The sequence below is a fragment of the Mustela putorius genome, unplaced genomic scaffold (assembly GCF_011764305.1).
Source record: "Mustela putorius furo isolate JIRA1106 unplaced genomic scaffold, ASM1176430v1.1 tig00003845_pilon_pilon_pilon, whole genome shotgun sequence".
In the NCBI taxonomy this organism is placed as follows: domain Eukaryota; kingdom Metazoa; phylum Chordata; class Mammalia; order Carnivora; family Mustelidae; genus Mustela; species Mustela putorius.
Window position 1 is genome coordinate 55,928,791 of NW_025421998.1, and position 12,934 is coordinate 55,941,724.

Sequence of the window (12,934 nt, forward strand, 5' to 3'; positions counted from 1 at the left end):
TAAAAAATATAAAGCAAGTGTTAAGTTGTAAGTATGTATGAGGTAGTCTGATAAAGCCCAAATTGTGTATAAAAATGTGTCCTCCTAATTCACGGGAATTCAGTTTGAAACTTAACCATTTAACAATTGTTTTTTAAAACATGACTTTTCGGGGCACCTGGGTGGCTCAGTGGGTTAAAGCCTCTGCCTTCAGCTCAGGTCATGATCTCAGGGTCCTGGGATCGAGCCCCGCATTGGGCTCTCTGCTCAGTGGAGAGCCTGCTTCCTCCTCTCTCTCTCTCTCTCTCTGCCTTCATGTGATCTCTGTCTGTCAAATAAATAAATAAAATCTTTAAAAAAAAAAAAAAGATTTACTTTAAAACATGACTTTTCAAAAGAGTTTTGTTAATGTCTTTTTATTTGAATTATTTTAAATATATCAAAATTTTATAATTTTATATTGTATTTCATAATGGCTTGGAATTTAAGGGTTTGGGGTTTTTTATCATTATTATTTTTTTATTGCTTTTATCTCAGCAGCAATGCAGCAAGTGTTGGATAACCTTACGGAGCTGCCCTCATCTACAGGAGCAGAAGAAATAGACCTAATTTTTCTCAAGGGGATTATGGAGAATCCTATTGTAAAATCACTTGCTAAGGTATAGTGGTTTATTCATAAACTTACTAAATTATTTTTAAAATTGTCTTTATAGAGATCTTTTCAAATATTACTATTTCAGAACTTAATATGCCTTCAGCTTAGTTAGCAAATAATAACACTCATGCACATGAAAATTAGACCACTTTAGCCTTTCTTGTGTTGACTTTAAATACAAGATAAAATAACTCTGAGTTTTAGCCTAACACATTTAAATTCTAGGGAAATTGTAACTGAACAGTCATAACAGGACTTATGAAAAAGATCCTGGTACTATCTCCATTTCAGGAACTGCAAAATACTGATTTCCTTCTTTTATATTAGACTGTGTACCTGTTTTTCATTTTGGTTCCTGATTTCCTATATCTATTACTTTCTGAAATCTTGTATTCTCTTGAATAACCTTGGTTTATTAAGTCTGTTTCTGTAATCAGCTCTCTAGTAGTCTCCTTAACTCATCCGTAAATATACTTTTACTGCTATTCTTAGTCCAGTTTTATTTCACTTGTACTATTTCCTGTATTAGTTTTTATAAACATCACTAAAGCTTAGTGTATTAACTGCTTCACAACCCTGTTCTCCCGTTCTTCAGCATTCCTTCAAGTGATTCTTGTTTTCAGAAACATGCCACATGTCCTCTCTGGTGTTTCCTTCATGTAGTCATCTTGTTTTTCCATTTGCTTTTTGCACTCCCAGTATGTTGATTTCACCCTCTCCCATAATTGTTTTTAACCACAGTCAATTCATCTTTTTCTTCTCACTTGTGAAAAATCATACTTTTTACAAAGTTTTTCATTTCTAAAAGTGAGTCAGTGATGCACATTTTATTCACAAACTTAATCATCCTAAGATCACATGATATAAAACCCTGGGCTCCTAAGTAAAAACTAATCTAGATATGTATCAACCAACTGGATTTTAGTCATTTTTTAAAAATTTATTTATTTGAGAGAAAGCATGGGTGTAAGCCATGGGCAGTAGGGGAGGCAGAAGGAGAGGGAGGGGGAATCTTCAAGAAGAGCCCTTACTGAGCACAGACCCTGAGATCATGACCTCAGCTGAAACCATGAGTTAGCTGCTTAGCTAACAGAGCCATCCAGGTGCCCCAATTTTAGACATTTTTGATTACAGTTTTTCCTAAGTTTATTAGATAGCCCTTTATCTTAATAGTAATAATATAGGATATAAATAACTTTCAAATTCAAGCTTCTTATCATAAATAACCAATTATCATACCATGTCAAGGTAGAGTAAAAGCTTCAGGGTCTATTGAAATATGTAAGGGCTCGTTACACCTGTATTAACTAGCTCACCCTTAGCGCTAAGTGGTACTTTTATTTTTTTTATTTATTTTTATTTTTAAGATTTTATTTATTTATTTGACAGAGAGAGATCACAAGTAGGCAGAGAGAAATAGGAGGAAGCAGGCTCCCCGGTGAGCAGAGAGCCTGATGCGGGACTCGATCCCAGGACCCTGAGATCATGACCTGAGCCGAAGGCAGCGGTCCAACACACTGAGCCACCCAGGTGCCCTCTAAGTGGTACTTTTAAAGTAGGTCTTGAGGGGCACCTGGGTAGCTCAGTGGGTTAAGTCTCTGCCTTCGGCTCAAGTCATGATCTCAAGGTCCTGAGATCGAGCCCCACATGGGGCTTTCCACTCAGCAGGGAGCCTGTTCCCCACGCTCTCTCTCTGCCTGCCTCTCTGCCTACTTGTGATCTCTCTCTCTCTCTGTCAAATAAAGGAATAAAATCTTTTTAAAAAGTTTTTGACTCTTCTTTTGATATAATGTTGGTTGTCAGTTTTTATCATCAGTATCTCTTACATCCACTTGCCCATGTTTATTCAATTTATTATCTTTGTAGATATAGAAACTAGATAATAAGGCATTTTATAATGTGTTTATAATTCACAGAGGTCTTTATAATACATTGTTTTGTCATCACAGCAGCTTAATGAATTGAAAATCAAAGTAGAATAATTATTTGTCTAAGGTCATTGTCCTAGTAAATTGACAGAGATGAGGTTTAGACCAGGTTTTCTTTCTTCAAATTCTGGCTCTTTCTACTATAGCATGGGTTTTGTGTGCTTGTGTATTCCTAAGAATTTCTGTGGGTAAAAATTATTTTCATTCTGGCTTTTGTGCTATTGATATTGGCATTATAGAGGATTATCTTGTTCATTCTCAACAGGTGAAATGGCTGGATGACTTTTGAGCAGCTCAGGTGCTTGTGTAATCTTCTGATGATAAAAATGAAATGAAGGGGGCACATGGGTGTCACAGTCAATTAAGTGTCCAACTTGGTTTTGACTCAGGTCATGATCTCAGTGTTGTGAGATTAAGCCCCACATATGGCTCAGCCCAAGTCTTCTTGAGATTCTTTCTCCTCCTTTCTCTGCCCCTTCCACTCATGCATTCTCTCTCTCTCTCAAATAAATAAATGTTCTTCAAAAATGAAATTAAGAACAGAATCAACTGATAGCATCTACCATTGGTCAGGCAGTTTCTCAATAAATAGAAACAGTGAGGGACGCCTGGGTGGCTCAGTTGGTTAAGCAGCTGCCTTCGGCTCAGGTCATGATCCCAGCATCCTGGGATCGAGTCCCACATTGGGCTCCTTGCTCCACAGGGAGCTTGCCTCTCCCTCTGACTCTGCCTGCCACTCTGCCTGTGCTCACTCTCTCTCGCTCTCTCTCTCTCTGACAAATAAATAAATAAAATCTTTTTAAAAAAATCAAAATTAAAAATAAATAAATAAATAAATAAATAAATAAATAGAAACAGTGATAGCTTAGTATTCCCACAATGAAAGAAAAGAAATCCCAGGAGGAAAAGAAGACTTTTACTTCCAAGAAAGAGCTACTGAGTCACAGCAGGCTAACATTCCCAGTACAATATGTAGAGAAAAATGGTTAAGTTATTGAGGAAACAGAGAGGCATATGTTGCTAGTAACATGGAGAGGCAGAAATATGTAACTAATAATCATGAGGAAAAATAACAGCAGTTCCATAGATGGTCCTTTTATTAGAATTTATAAACAAACATTTTTAAATAATGTATTATATTTTAAGAGAAGAAAAGAGAAAATGAAGATATAAAATTTTACTAGGAAGTAGAATCAAAATTAGAATCAAAGTCAATCAAGTAGTCATTTGTTCTTTTAGATTCTACATATAGGTGAAATCATATGGCATTTGTCTTTGTCTGACTTACTTTACTTAACATAATACCCCTTAGGTTTGTCCATATTTTGCAAATGGCATGATCTCATTCTTTTTTATGGCTGAATAATATTCCATTGTGTATGTATATGTGTATTCCATTGTGTATGTACGTATATGTATATAGGTGTTCCATTGGGTATGTGTGTATATACGTATGTGTATATATACATATGTGCCATATCATCTTTTTTTTTTTTTTTGAAGATTTTATTTATTTGTTTATTTATTCAGAGAGAGTGCAGGGGCAAGGTGGGGGCTGGGAGAACAAAGGGGGAGGGAAGGGGCAAGAATCTTAAGCTGACTCTGCACTGCCCCAAAGCATGGCTCCATCCTACAACCCTGTGAGCCAAAAGCAAGAGTCAGGAACTTGAAGAACTGAGCCACCCTGGTGCCCGCCCCCCATCATCTTTTTTAAACATTTTTCTTTTGAAATTAGAAAGAACTTGACACACAATGTTACATTAGTTTCAGGTGTACAACATAGTGATTCGACAAGTCTATACATTATGCTGTGCTCACCACTAGTGCAGCTACCATCTGTCACCGTATATAACTATTTCAATATCATTGACTTTTCTCATGCTGTACCTTTTGTCCACATGACTTATTCCATAATTGGAATTCTCTATCTCCCACTCCCCTTCAACTGTTTTGCCCATTCTTCCCCCACTTCCCCTCTGGCAATCATCAGTTCTCTATATTTATGGGTCAATTTCTGTTTTTTGTTTGTTTTCACTTCGCATAATACCCTCCAGGTGCATCTAGGTTTTGCAAATGGCAAGGTCTCCTTTTTTATGACTGAGTGATATTCCATTGTATATATATACCACATCTTCTTCAGTGACATTTGTGCTGCTTCCATATCTTGGCTATTGTAAACAATGCTGGAATAAACATAGAGGTGCATATATCTTATTGAATTAGCCATTTGTTTTCTTTAGGTAAATACCCAATAGTGGAATTACTAGATTATGTGGTTATTTCTGTTAATTTTGTGAGGGACCTCCATACTGTTTTCCACAGTGGCTGCATCAGTTGCATTCCCACCAGCAGTGCAAAAGGATTCTTTTTTCTCCACATCCTTGCCAGCACTTATTTCTTGTCTTTTTGCTTCTAGTCATTTTGATAGGTGTAAGGTGATATCTCGTTATGATTTTGATTTGCATTTTCCTGATGATTAGTGAGGTTGAGCATCTTTTCATGTGTGTGTTGGCCATCTGTATGTCATCTTTGGAAAAATGTCTGTTCAAGTCCTCTGCCCATTTTAAAAATCAGGTTATTTGTCTTTTTGTGTGGAGTTGTAAGAGTTCTTTATATATTTTCTATATTAACCCCTATACTATATGTTATTTGCAAATATCTTCTCCCACTCAGCAGATTTCCTTGTCATTTTGTTGAGGGTCTCCTTCACTGCAAATGGTTTTTATTTTGGTGTAGTCCCAATATACCGCATCATCTTTATTCATTTATCTATCTATCATGGTTTGCTTCCATATCTTGACTTTTTTAAGAAGTGCTGCAAACAACCAGACTCTTAAATATAGAGAACAAACTGGTGATTGCTGGAAGGGTGATGGGTAAGGGATGTGTGAAATGGAAGAGGGAGATTAAGAAGTACAAATTTCAGTTGTAAAAAAATATATAGTCTTGGAAATTAAAAGCATAGGGAATATAGTCAATGATATTTAAGTAATGTATGGTGACAGTTGATGACTGTACTTATCACGGTGAGCGTTGAGTACTGTGTAGATTTGTTAAATCAATGTACACCTGCAATTAATGAAACACCTTATGTTAGTAATACTTTAAAAAACAATCATGGATATTCAGGGACTCAAAAATATGATATCTGAAATAAAAGCTCATCTGATAGGGTTAAGAGATTAAACATTGCAGAGTAGGGGATCAATGGATTTAAAGACAGTCCAGTAGTAAGCATCCAAACTGAAACTCAGTAGCAAGTGTGGAAAGAACAGAAGAGGGAATAGAAGGCATTCTCAAAATGTTTGATATACATGTAATTGGTATTTCAGAAGGAGAGAAGGGGTAAATGGGGCAGAAGAAATAGCTGAAGATCTAGTAGCCAAGAATTTTCAAAACTGATGAACAGCATCAACTGATGATCCAAGAAGCAGTGAATACTTCTACAGGAAAAATCTAAAGAAAGACATTCTTTGGAACAATATAGTCCAATTCCTGAAAATCAGAGACTGAGTGAATATTTGTAAAGTAACCAGAGAAGAATACTTTTAAAGAGAAACAATGAGACTAATGGTTAACAACAGAACAGGAACTATATATGTCAAAGCAGAGTGCACTGAGATCACTGAAGTTTTGAAAGAAAAACACTGCCAAACTTGAATTCCCTTTCTGGCAAAAGTACCTTCAGAAATGAAAGCAAAATAAAGGTTTTTACTTTTAGACAAATCTGAGAAAAATAATCTCCATTTATTTTATAAGAAATGCAGAAGGGCATTTTTCTGGCAGAAAGAATGACAAAGGGAATACTAATGGTAAATATAATATTAATTTTTAAAATAAAATAATAACAATGTCTTGGGGCATTTTAATGAATCAAACAATTGTAAGATCCTTTCATTGTTCAGGAAGTGGTAAAAGAAATTGTTTATAGTGTATGAAGAATCAGGGATGCGTACTGAAATCTCTAGGGTTTCAAGATTGTAAACTAAAGTTACAAGAATGAATAAAGTTCATCCAAGCTATAAGGAAGAAAAGATAGTCTTGAATTAACATCACAAGTCAGCAAAATATGGGATGGGAAGGGAAACCATCTTTAGACAGGGATAGTAGGCAGCCAGGACCATGATCCCTGACAGAAAGGAAACAAAGTGAGCAATATGAAATTGAGGACAGTTTTCAGGCTGCAGTAAAGGATGAAAATACAAACAGGCCAGCAATCTTCATAGAGGTCAGGATTTGAGGAGATGGAAGTGACTGGAATTTATGTGGCAAAATATTAGGGAAAAGGAAGCTGAACACAGAAAGGGCTCTGGAGATCTCTGTCAAATCCTTGGCTGAGCACTGACCTATATATGTATGAAGTAGCCTCTGGAGTTTTAGAGAAGATCCCCTGGAAAGCACAGTAGGCCAAACAATTCCCAGGGATCACAAAATCTGGAGAATAGTTTGCATTCCCACTACTGAGTTGAGAGCCCTCATGCTACACAGTACATTGGGCAGATTCACCCCAGTTTTTTATAGCAGACCTGTGAAACTAAAGGAGATTAAACTAAAATTCAGAACAGAGTTATTTGAAAAATATCCAAGTATCTGGAAACTAAACAACATACTTCTAAATAACCACAGGGTGGAGAAGAAATCACAAACAAAAAATGTTTTGAATTGAATGAAAATGAAAATATATGTCAAAGCAATGTTTGGAGGAAAATGCTGTAATTAGAAAAGAACAATATGTAAATCAGTCATCTAAGTGTGCACCTTGAGAAAATAGGAAAAAAAAGAGCAAATTAAATTCAAAATAAGCAGAAAGAAGTAATTAATAAAAATAAGACTAAATGGATTAAAGGCAAATAGACAAAGTCAGTATAACTTCAAATATATCAATAAAATCAGTAGTCCTATAACTAGACCCAAATTACCGGTATCAGAAATGAAGGAGAGGACATCACTACAAATCCAACAGGTATTGCAAGAATAATAAGAAATACTATGAACAACTTTATGACAATAGATATGACAACTTAGATGAAATTGACTGATTCCTTAAAAGACACAAACTACTAAAGCCTACGTAAGAAGAGACAACCTGAAGAGCTCTATGTTTTTTTTAAATTGAATATTTGCAGTTCTACTTGATTCCTTCCAGAAAAAGTGGAAGAAAAGAAAACATTTACTATTTTATGAAGCCTAGTGTTACCCTGATAGCAAAGCCAGCTATGGACATTTCATGAAAGGAAAACTGTAAAATAGTATCCCTCATGAACATAGACTTCAAGTTCTTAAGATAATACTAGCAAATCAAATCCAGCAACATACAAAAGGGATAATACTCCATTATCAAGTGAGTTTTGTCTAAAAAATGCAAGACTGCTTTAATATTTGAAAATCAGTAAATGCCACCATTTTGTTGATATGATAAGAATCATGTGATTGTTTCAGGAAAAGCATTTTATAAAATTGAACATTCATCCTTGATAAAAACTTGGTAAACTTGGAGGTTGCCTCAACCTGATGGATATCTATTAAAAAACTGCAGTTCACATCATAATTCATGATGGAAGATAGAATGCTTTCTTTCTGTGATCCCTTCTATTCAACCTTCATCATTTCCATTCATGTTTATACCCAGGGGTACTAGCCAGTACAAAAAGGCAAGGAAAAGTAGATAAATAAAAGGCATACAAATTGAAGAAGAAAAAAATAAACTGTCTTTATTCAAAGATGACATTATTGTTTATATTGAAAATCCTAAGAATCTATCAGAAGGAAGAACAACAAACCTAGAACTAACAAGTGATTTAGCAGGGTCATAAGATACAAGATCAATCTATGTAAATTAGTTGTATTTTTATATACTTGTTAAAGAAATAGGGATCAGTTTAATACTATGTGCTAGTCCTGTCCTCTGGACACTAAAAAAAAATTGCTGAAATTAAAGGCATACATACATACAGGGTTTGGAAGGCTAAGTACTGTTAACATTGTCGGTTCTCCCCAAACTATCTGTAGCTTGAGTAGAATTCCAGTCAGAATTTCAGGCTGACATATTATTGATAAACTGAAATTTATGAAGGACTTAGACTAAACCAGAACAGTTTTGAAAAAGGAGAAAATTTGATGCTATGCATAGCCAGATCTCAAGGATTACTATTACCCTACAGTACAGAAAACACTGTAGTATTGGCACATAGATCAGTGGCAAAGAATGGAGCCCAGAAAGAGACCCTAATATATGTATGGTCAACTGGTTTTTATTAATAGCACCATGGTAATTCATTGAAGAAATAATAGTCCTTTCAATAAATGTTGAAACAATTGATTATTTATAGGCAAAAAAATGAACATCATCCTTTGCCTCACATTATAAACAAAAATACCTCAAAATAGATCTAAGAGTAAAAACTAAAATTTTAAAACTTTTAAAAGAATACATAAGGAAAAACTTAGCTACTTTGGGTTAGAGAAAGATTTCTTAGATAAGACATTAAAAGCATGAAGCATAATGAAAATTTGACTAATTAGATTTTATCAAAATTTAACTTTCTACTTTAAAAGATACCATTAAGGAAATGAAAAGGCAAGCTATATATTGGGGGAAATATTTGCAAAACATAAACAGTCATACTTCATTTTATTGTGCTTCTCTTTGTTGCATTTCATGAATACTATGGTTTTTTGTTGGGTATTTTTTTTTCTTTTTTAGTTGAAGGTTTGTAGCAGCCCTGCTTTGAGCAAATCTCTCAACTATTTTTCCAGCAGCATGTGCTCACTTTATGTTTCTGTGTCACATTTTGATAATTCTCACAATATTTCTACTTTATCATGATAATATTTAAATTGCTGCAATCTCATAATAAACCTTTTAATGGGTGAGGAGTTTGTGGGGTTTTTTTTAAGAGAGAAAGAGTACGTGCTCATGTGCAGGTGCGGGAGGAGCAGAAGGAGAGACTTTTTAAGCAGACTCCATGCTGAGTGTGAACCTGACACAGGGCTCAGTCTCATGACTCTGAGATCATGACCTGTGCTGAATTCAAGAGTCAGGTACTTAACCAACTGATCCAGTCATCAACCCAAATGAGGAGTTATTTCTATGGGTGAGCAAAGGCAGTGATTTCTTAGGGTGGAATCTACTCTTAATGAAGATGCTATGAAGATTGTTGAAATGATAGCAATGGATTTGGAATATTACATAAACTTAGTTGATAATGCAGTTGCAGAGTTTGAGAAGATTGACAGAAGTTCTGCTATTGGGGAAAAACTGTCAAACAGAATCTCCTGCTACAAAGAAATTTTTTATCAAAGGAAGAGTCAGTTGATGCAGCAGATTTCATTGTCTTATTTTAAGAAATGGCCACAGCCACCCAGACCTTCAGCAACACTACCCTGATCAGTTAGCAGCCATCAGTGTTGAGGTGTGACCCTCTTTCAACAAAAAGGTTATAACTTGCCAAAAGCTCAGTTGATGGTTAGTAGTTTTTAGCAATATGGTAATTTTTAATTAAGGTATATACAGTATTTTTCAGACACAATGTTATTGCACAGTTAGTGTAAACATAACTTTATATGCACTGGAAAAAACCAAAAAATTCATTTGACTTTGTTGCAATATTCCCTTTTTGCAATGTTCACTTTATTTTGGTGGTTGGAACTGAACCTGCAATATCTCTGAGAAAGCCTGTATCCTAAAAAGGAAGCTGTTCATTCATAGCTAGTAGCAGTGCAAATAGTACAACTACTTTGGAAGACACTTTGGCAGTTTCTTACAAAGCTAACATAGTGTTACCATACAATCCAGCAGTTGTACTCCTTGATAGTTACCCAAGGGAGTTGATGAATTATGTCTGCAAAGAAATCTACATATGAACATTTATAGCATATTTATTCATAATTGTCAAAATTTTGAAGCAAACGGTGATGATTTTTAATAGGAGCAGAGATAAAGTGTGATACATCCATACAATGGAGTATTATTCAGCAGTAAAAAAGAAATGAGCTTCAAAACAATATGGAGGAACTACAAATACATATTGCTAGATGAAAGAAACCATGCCAGAAAAGGTATATACTGTGATTCTAACTACATTACATTCTGGGAAAAGCAGAAATTATAGACAGTGCAAAAGAATCAGTAGTTGCCAGGGTTTAGTGGAGTACAAGGGAGGGATGAATAGGGGAAGCATAAAACATTTTTAGGGCCATGGGACTATTCTGTATGATACTGTAAAGGTACACAGATGACATTCTGCAGTTGTCAAAACCCATGGAACTGTACAACATTTAGAGGACATCTTAATGTAATCTATAATCTTTAGTTAATTATAGTATATCAGATTGGCTTATTAATTATAACAAATGTATCATACTAATGCAAGAGGTAAATAAGAGAAATGGAAATGAGGCAGATAACATGGAAATTCTCCATACTTTCTGCACAGTTTTCCTTTTTTTTTTTAAAAGGTTTTATTTATTTATTTGACAGACAGAAATCACAAGTAGGCAGAGAGGCAGGCAGAGAGAGAGGGGGAGGCAGACTCCCTGTTGAGCAGAGAGCCCGATGTGGGGCTCGATCCCAGAACCCTGAGATCATGACCTGTGCCAAAGACAGAGGCTTTAACCCACTGAGCCACCCAGGCACCCCTCTGCACAATCTTTCTATAAATTTAAAACTTCATTAACTTAAGTCCATAGTTCATATCAGTGTTCATACTTCGTGTTGTATATGTGTGTCTATGGGTTTTAATAGATGTATAATGACATGTAATGTTTTTGTCCAGTTTTGGCATTAGAGTAATGCTGTCCCTATAGAATGAGTTAAGAAATGTTTTCTCTATCTCCTAGAAGAGATTGTAGAGAATTGGAATAATTCTTCTTAAATGTTTGGTAGAATATACAAGTTAGTCCCTGTAGGCCTGGTGCTTTCTGTTTGGGAAGGTTATTAATTATTGATTTTAATTTCTTTAGCAGATAGAGTACTCTTCAGGTTATTTATGTCTCCTTTTGTGAGTTTTTATGCTGTGTGTATTTAAAGGAATTGGTCCATTTCATATAGGTTATCAAATCTATAGATATAGATTTGTTCATAGTATTCTTTTATTATTCTTTAATGTCTATAGCATTAGTAGTGATGGCCCCCCCTTCTTTTCTGTTATTAGTAAATCTCTGTCTTCTCTTTTTTCTTAGTTAACCTAGATAGAAGTTTATTAATTTTAATCTTTTCAAAGAACCAGATTTTGGTTTCATTAACTTTTATTGACTTCCTGGTTTCACTTTCATTGGTTTCTGCTTTAAATTTGATTATTTGCTTTCTTCTGCTTACTCTAGATTTCATTTGCTCTTTTTTTCTTGACTATATAAGATGTAAGTTTAGATTATTGATTTTAGGTCTTTTTTCTTTTCTAAGTGTGCATCAGTACTATAAATTTCCCTTTAAATACTGCTTTTGCCCCATCCCGCAAAATTTGGTAAGTTGTATTTTCATTTGGATCGCATATTTTTAAATTTTTCTTAAGACTTCTTCTTTGACCCATGTAGTCTTAGAAATGTGTTGTTTTGAGGGTGCCTGGGTAGCTCAGTCAGGCATCTGCCTTTGGCTCAGATCATGATCCCAGGGTTCTGGGCTCAAGCCCTGCATCCAGCTCCCTACTTAAGTGGGCAGTCTGCTTCTCCCTCTCCCTCTGCCCCTCTGCCTCTCTCCTGAACCACACTCATGTGCTGTGCGCTCTCTTTTATGAATAAATCCTAAAAAACAAAACAAAACAAAAAAACAGTGTTGCTTTGTCTTGAAGTGTTTTGGGGTTTTCTAGCTGTTTTTCTATTACTGAGTTTTGATTTGATTCCATTGTATTCTTAGAGCATACTTAATATGATTTTTATTCTTACAGACTTTTTAAGATATGTTTTATAGCCCATACAGTGGTCTGTCTTGGTAAATGTTCCATGTGCGCTTCAGATGAATGTGTACTTTGCTCACTAGTATGTTTCCACCAGGGAGAAAAAAAAATGTATGAGAATGTCTGTCTTTTACTGTATTTTCACCAACATGGTACTTTACCAGGATTTTTATCCTTGCCTATCTAATTAAAAAAAAATAAATAGTACTATATATTTAGTTTGTACTTCTTATCATGAAGGTCGTTGTATATCTTTTCAGATATTTAAGAGGTATTTGAATTTCCTTTTCTGTATATTTCTTGTTCATAGTATTTGCCTATTTATGTGTTGATCTTTTTCTTAGTGGTTTATAGAAGTCCTTTCTGTAGGGGTGTCTCGGTGGTTCAGTGGGTTAAGCCTCAGACTTCGCTCAGGTCATGATCTCAGGATCCTGGGGTCAAGTTGGGCTCCCCACTCACCTGGGAGTGTGCTTGTCCCTCTT

The 12,934-nt window shown here is 35.2% G+C and overlaps 1 protein-coding gene across 4 annotated transcripts in view; it reads left to right on the forward strand.

The window, feature by feature from the left end:
• The window catches only part of PALS2 (protein associated with LIN7 2, MAGUK p55 family member), a 108,412-nt gene that overhangs the window by 43,944 nt on the left and 51,534 nt on the right, over nt 1–12,934 (forward strand). For 2 of the 4 annotated variants that reach the window (XM_045062790.1, XM_045062791.1), the window contains exon 2: nt 517–638. In XM_045062790.1, coding sequence (XP_044918725.1) covers nt 522–638 — 117 coding nt within the window. In that variant the 5' untranslated portion in view covers nt 517–521. The remainder of the gene's footprint in view (nt 1–516; nt 639–12,934) is intronic. The other 2 variants (XM_045062789.1, XM_004743316.3) reach the window with 1 other exon arrangement.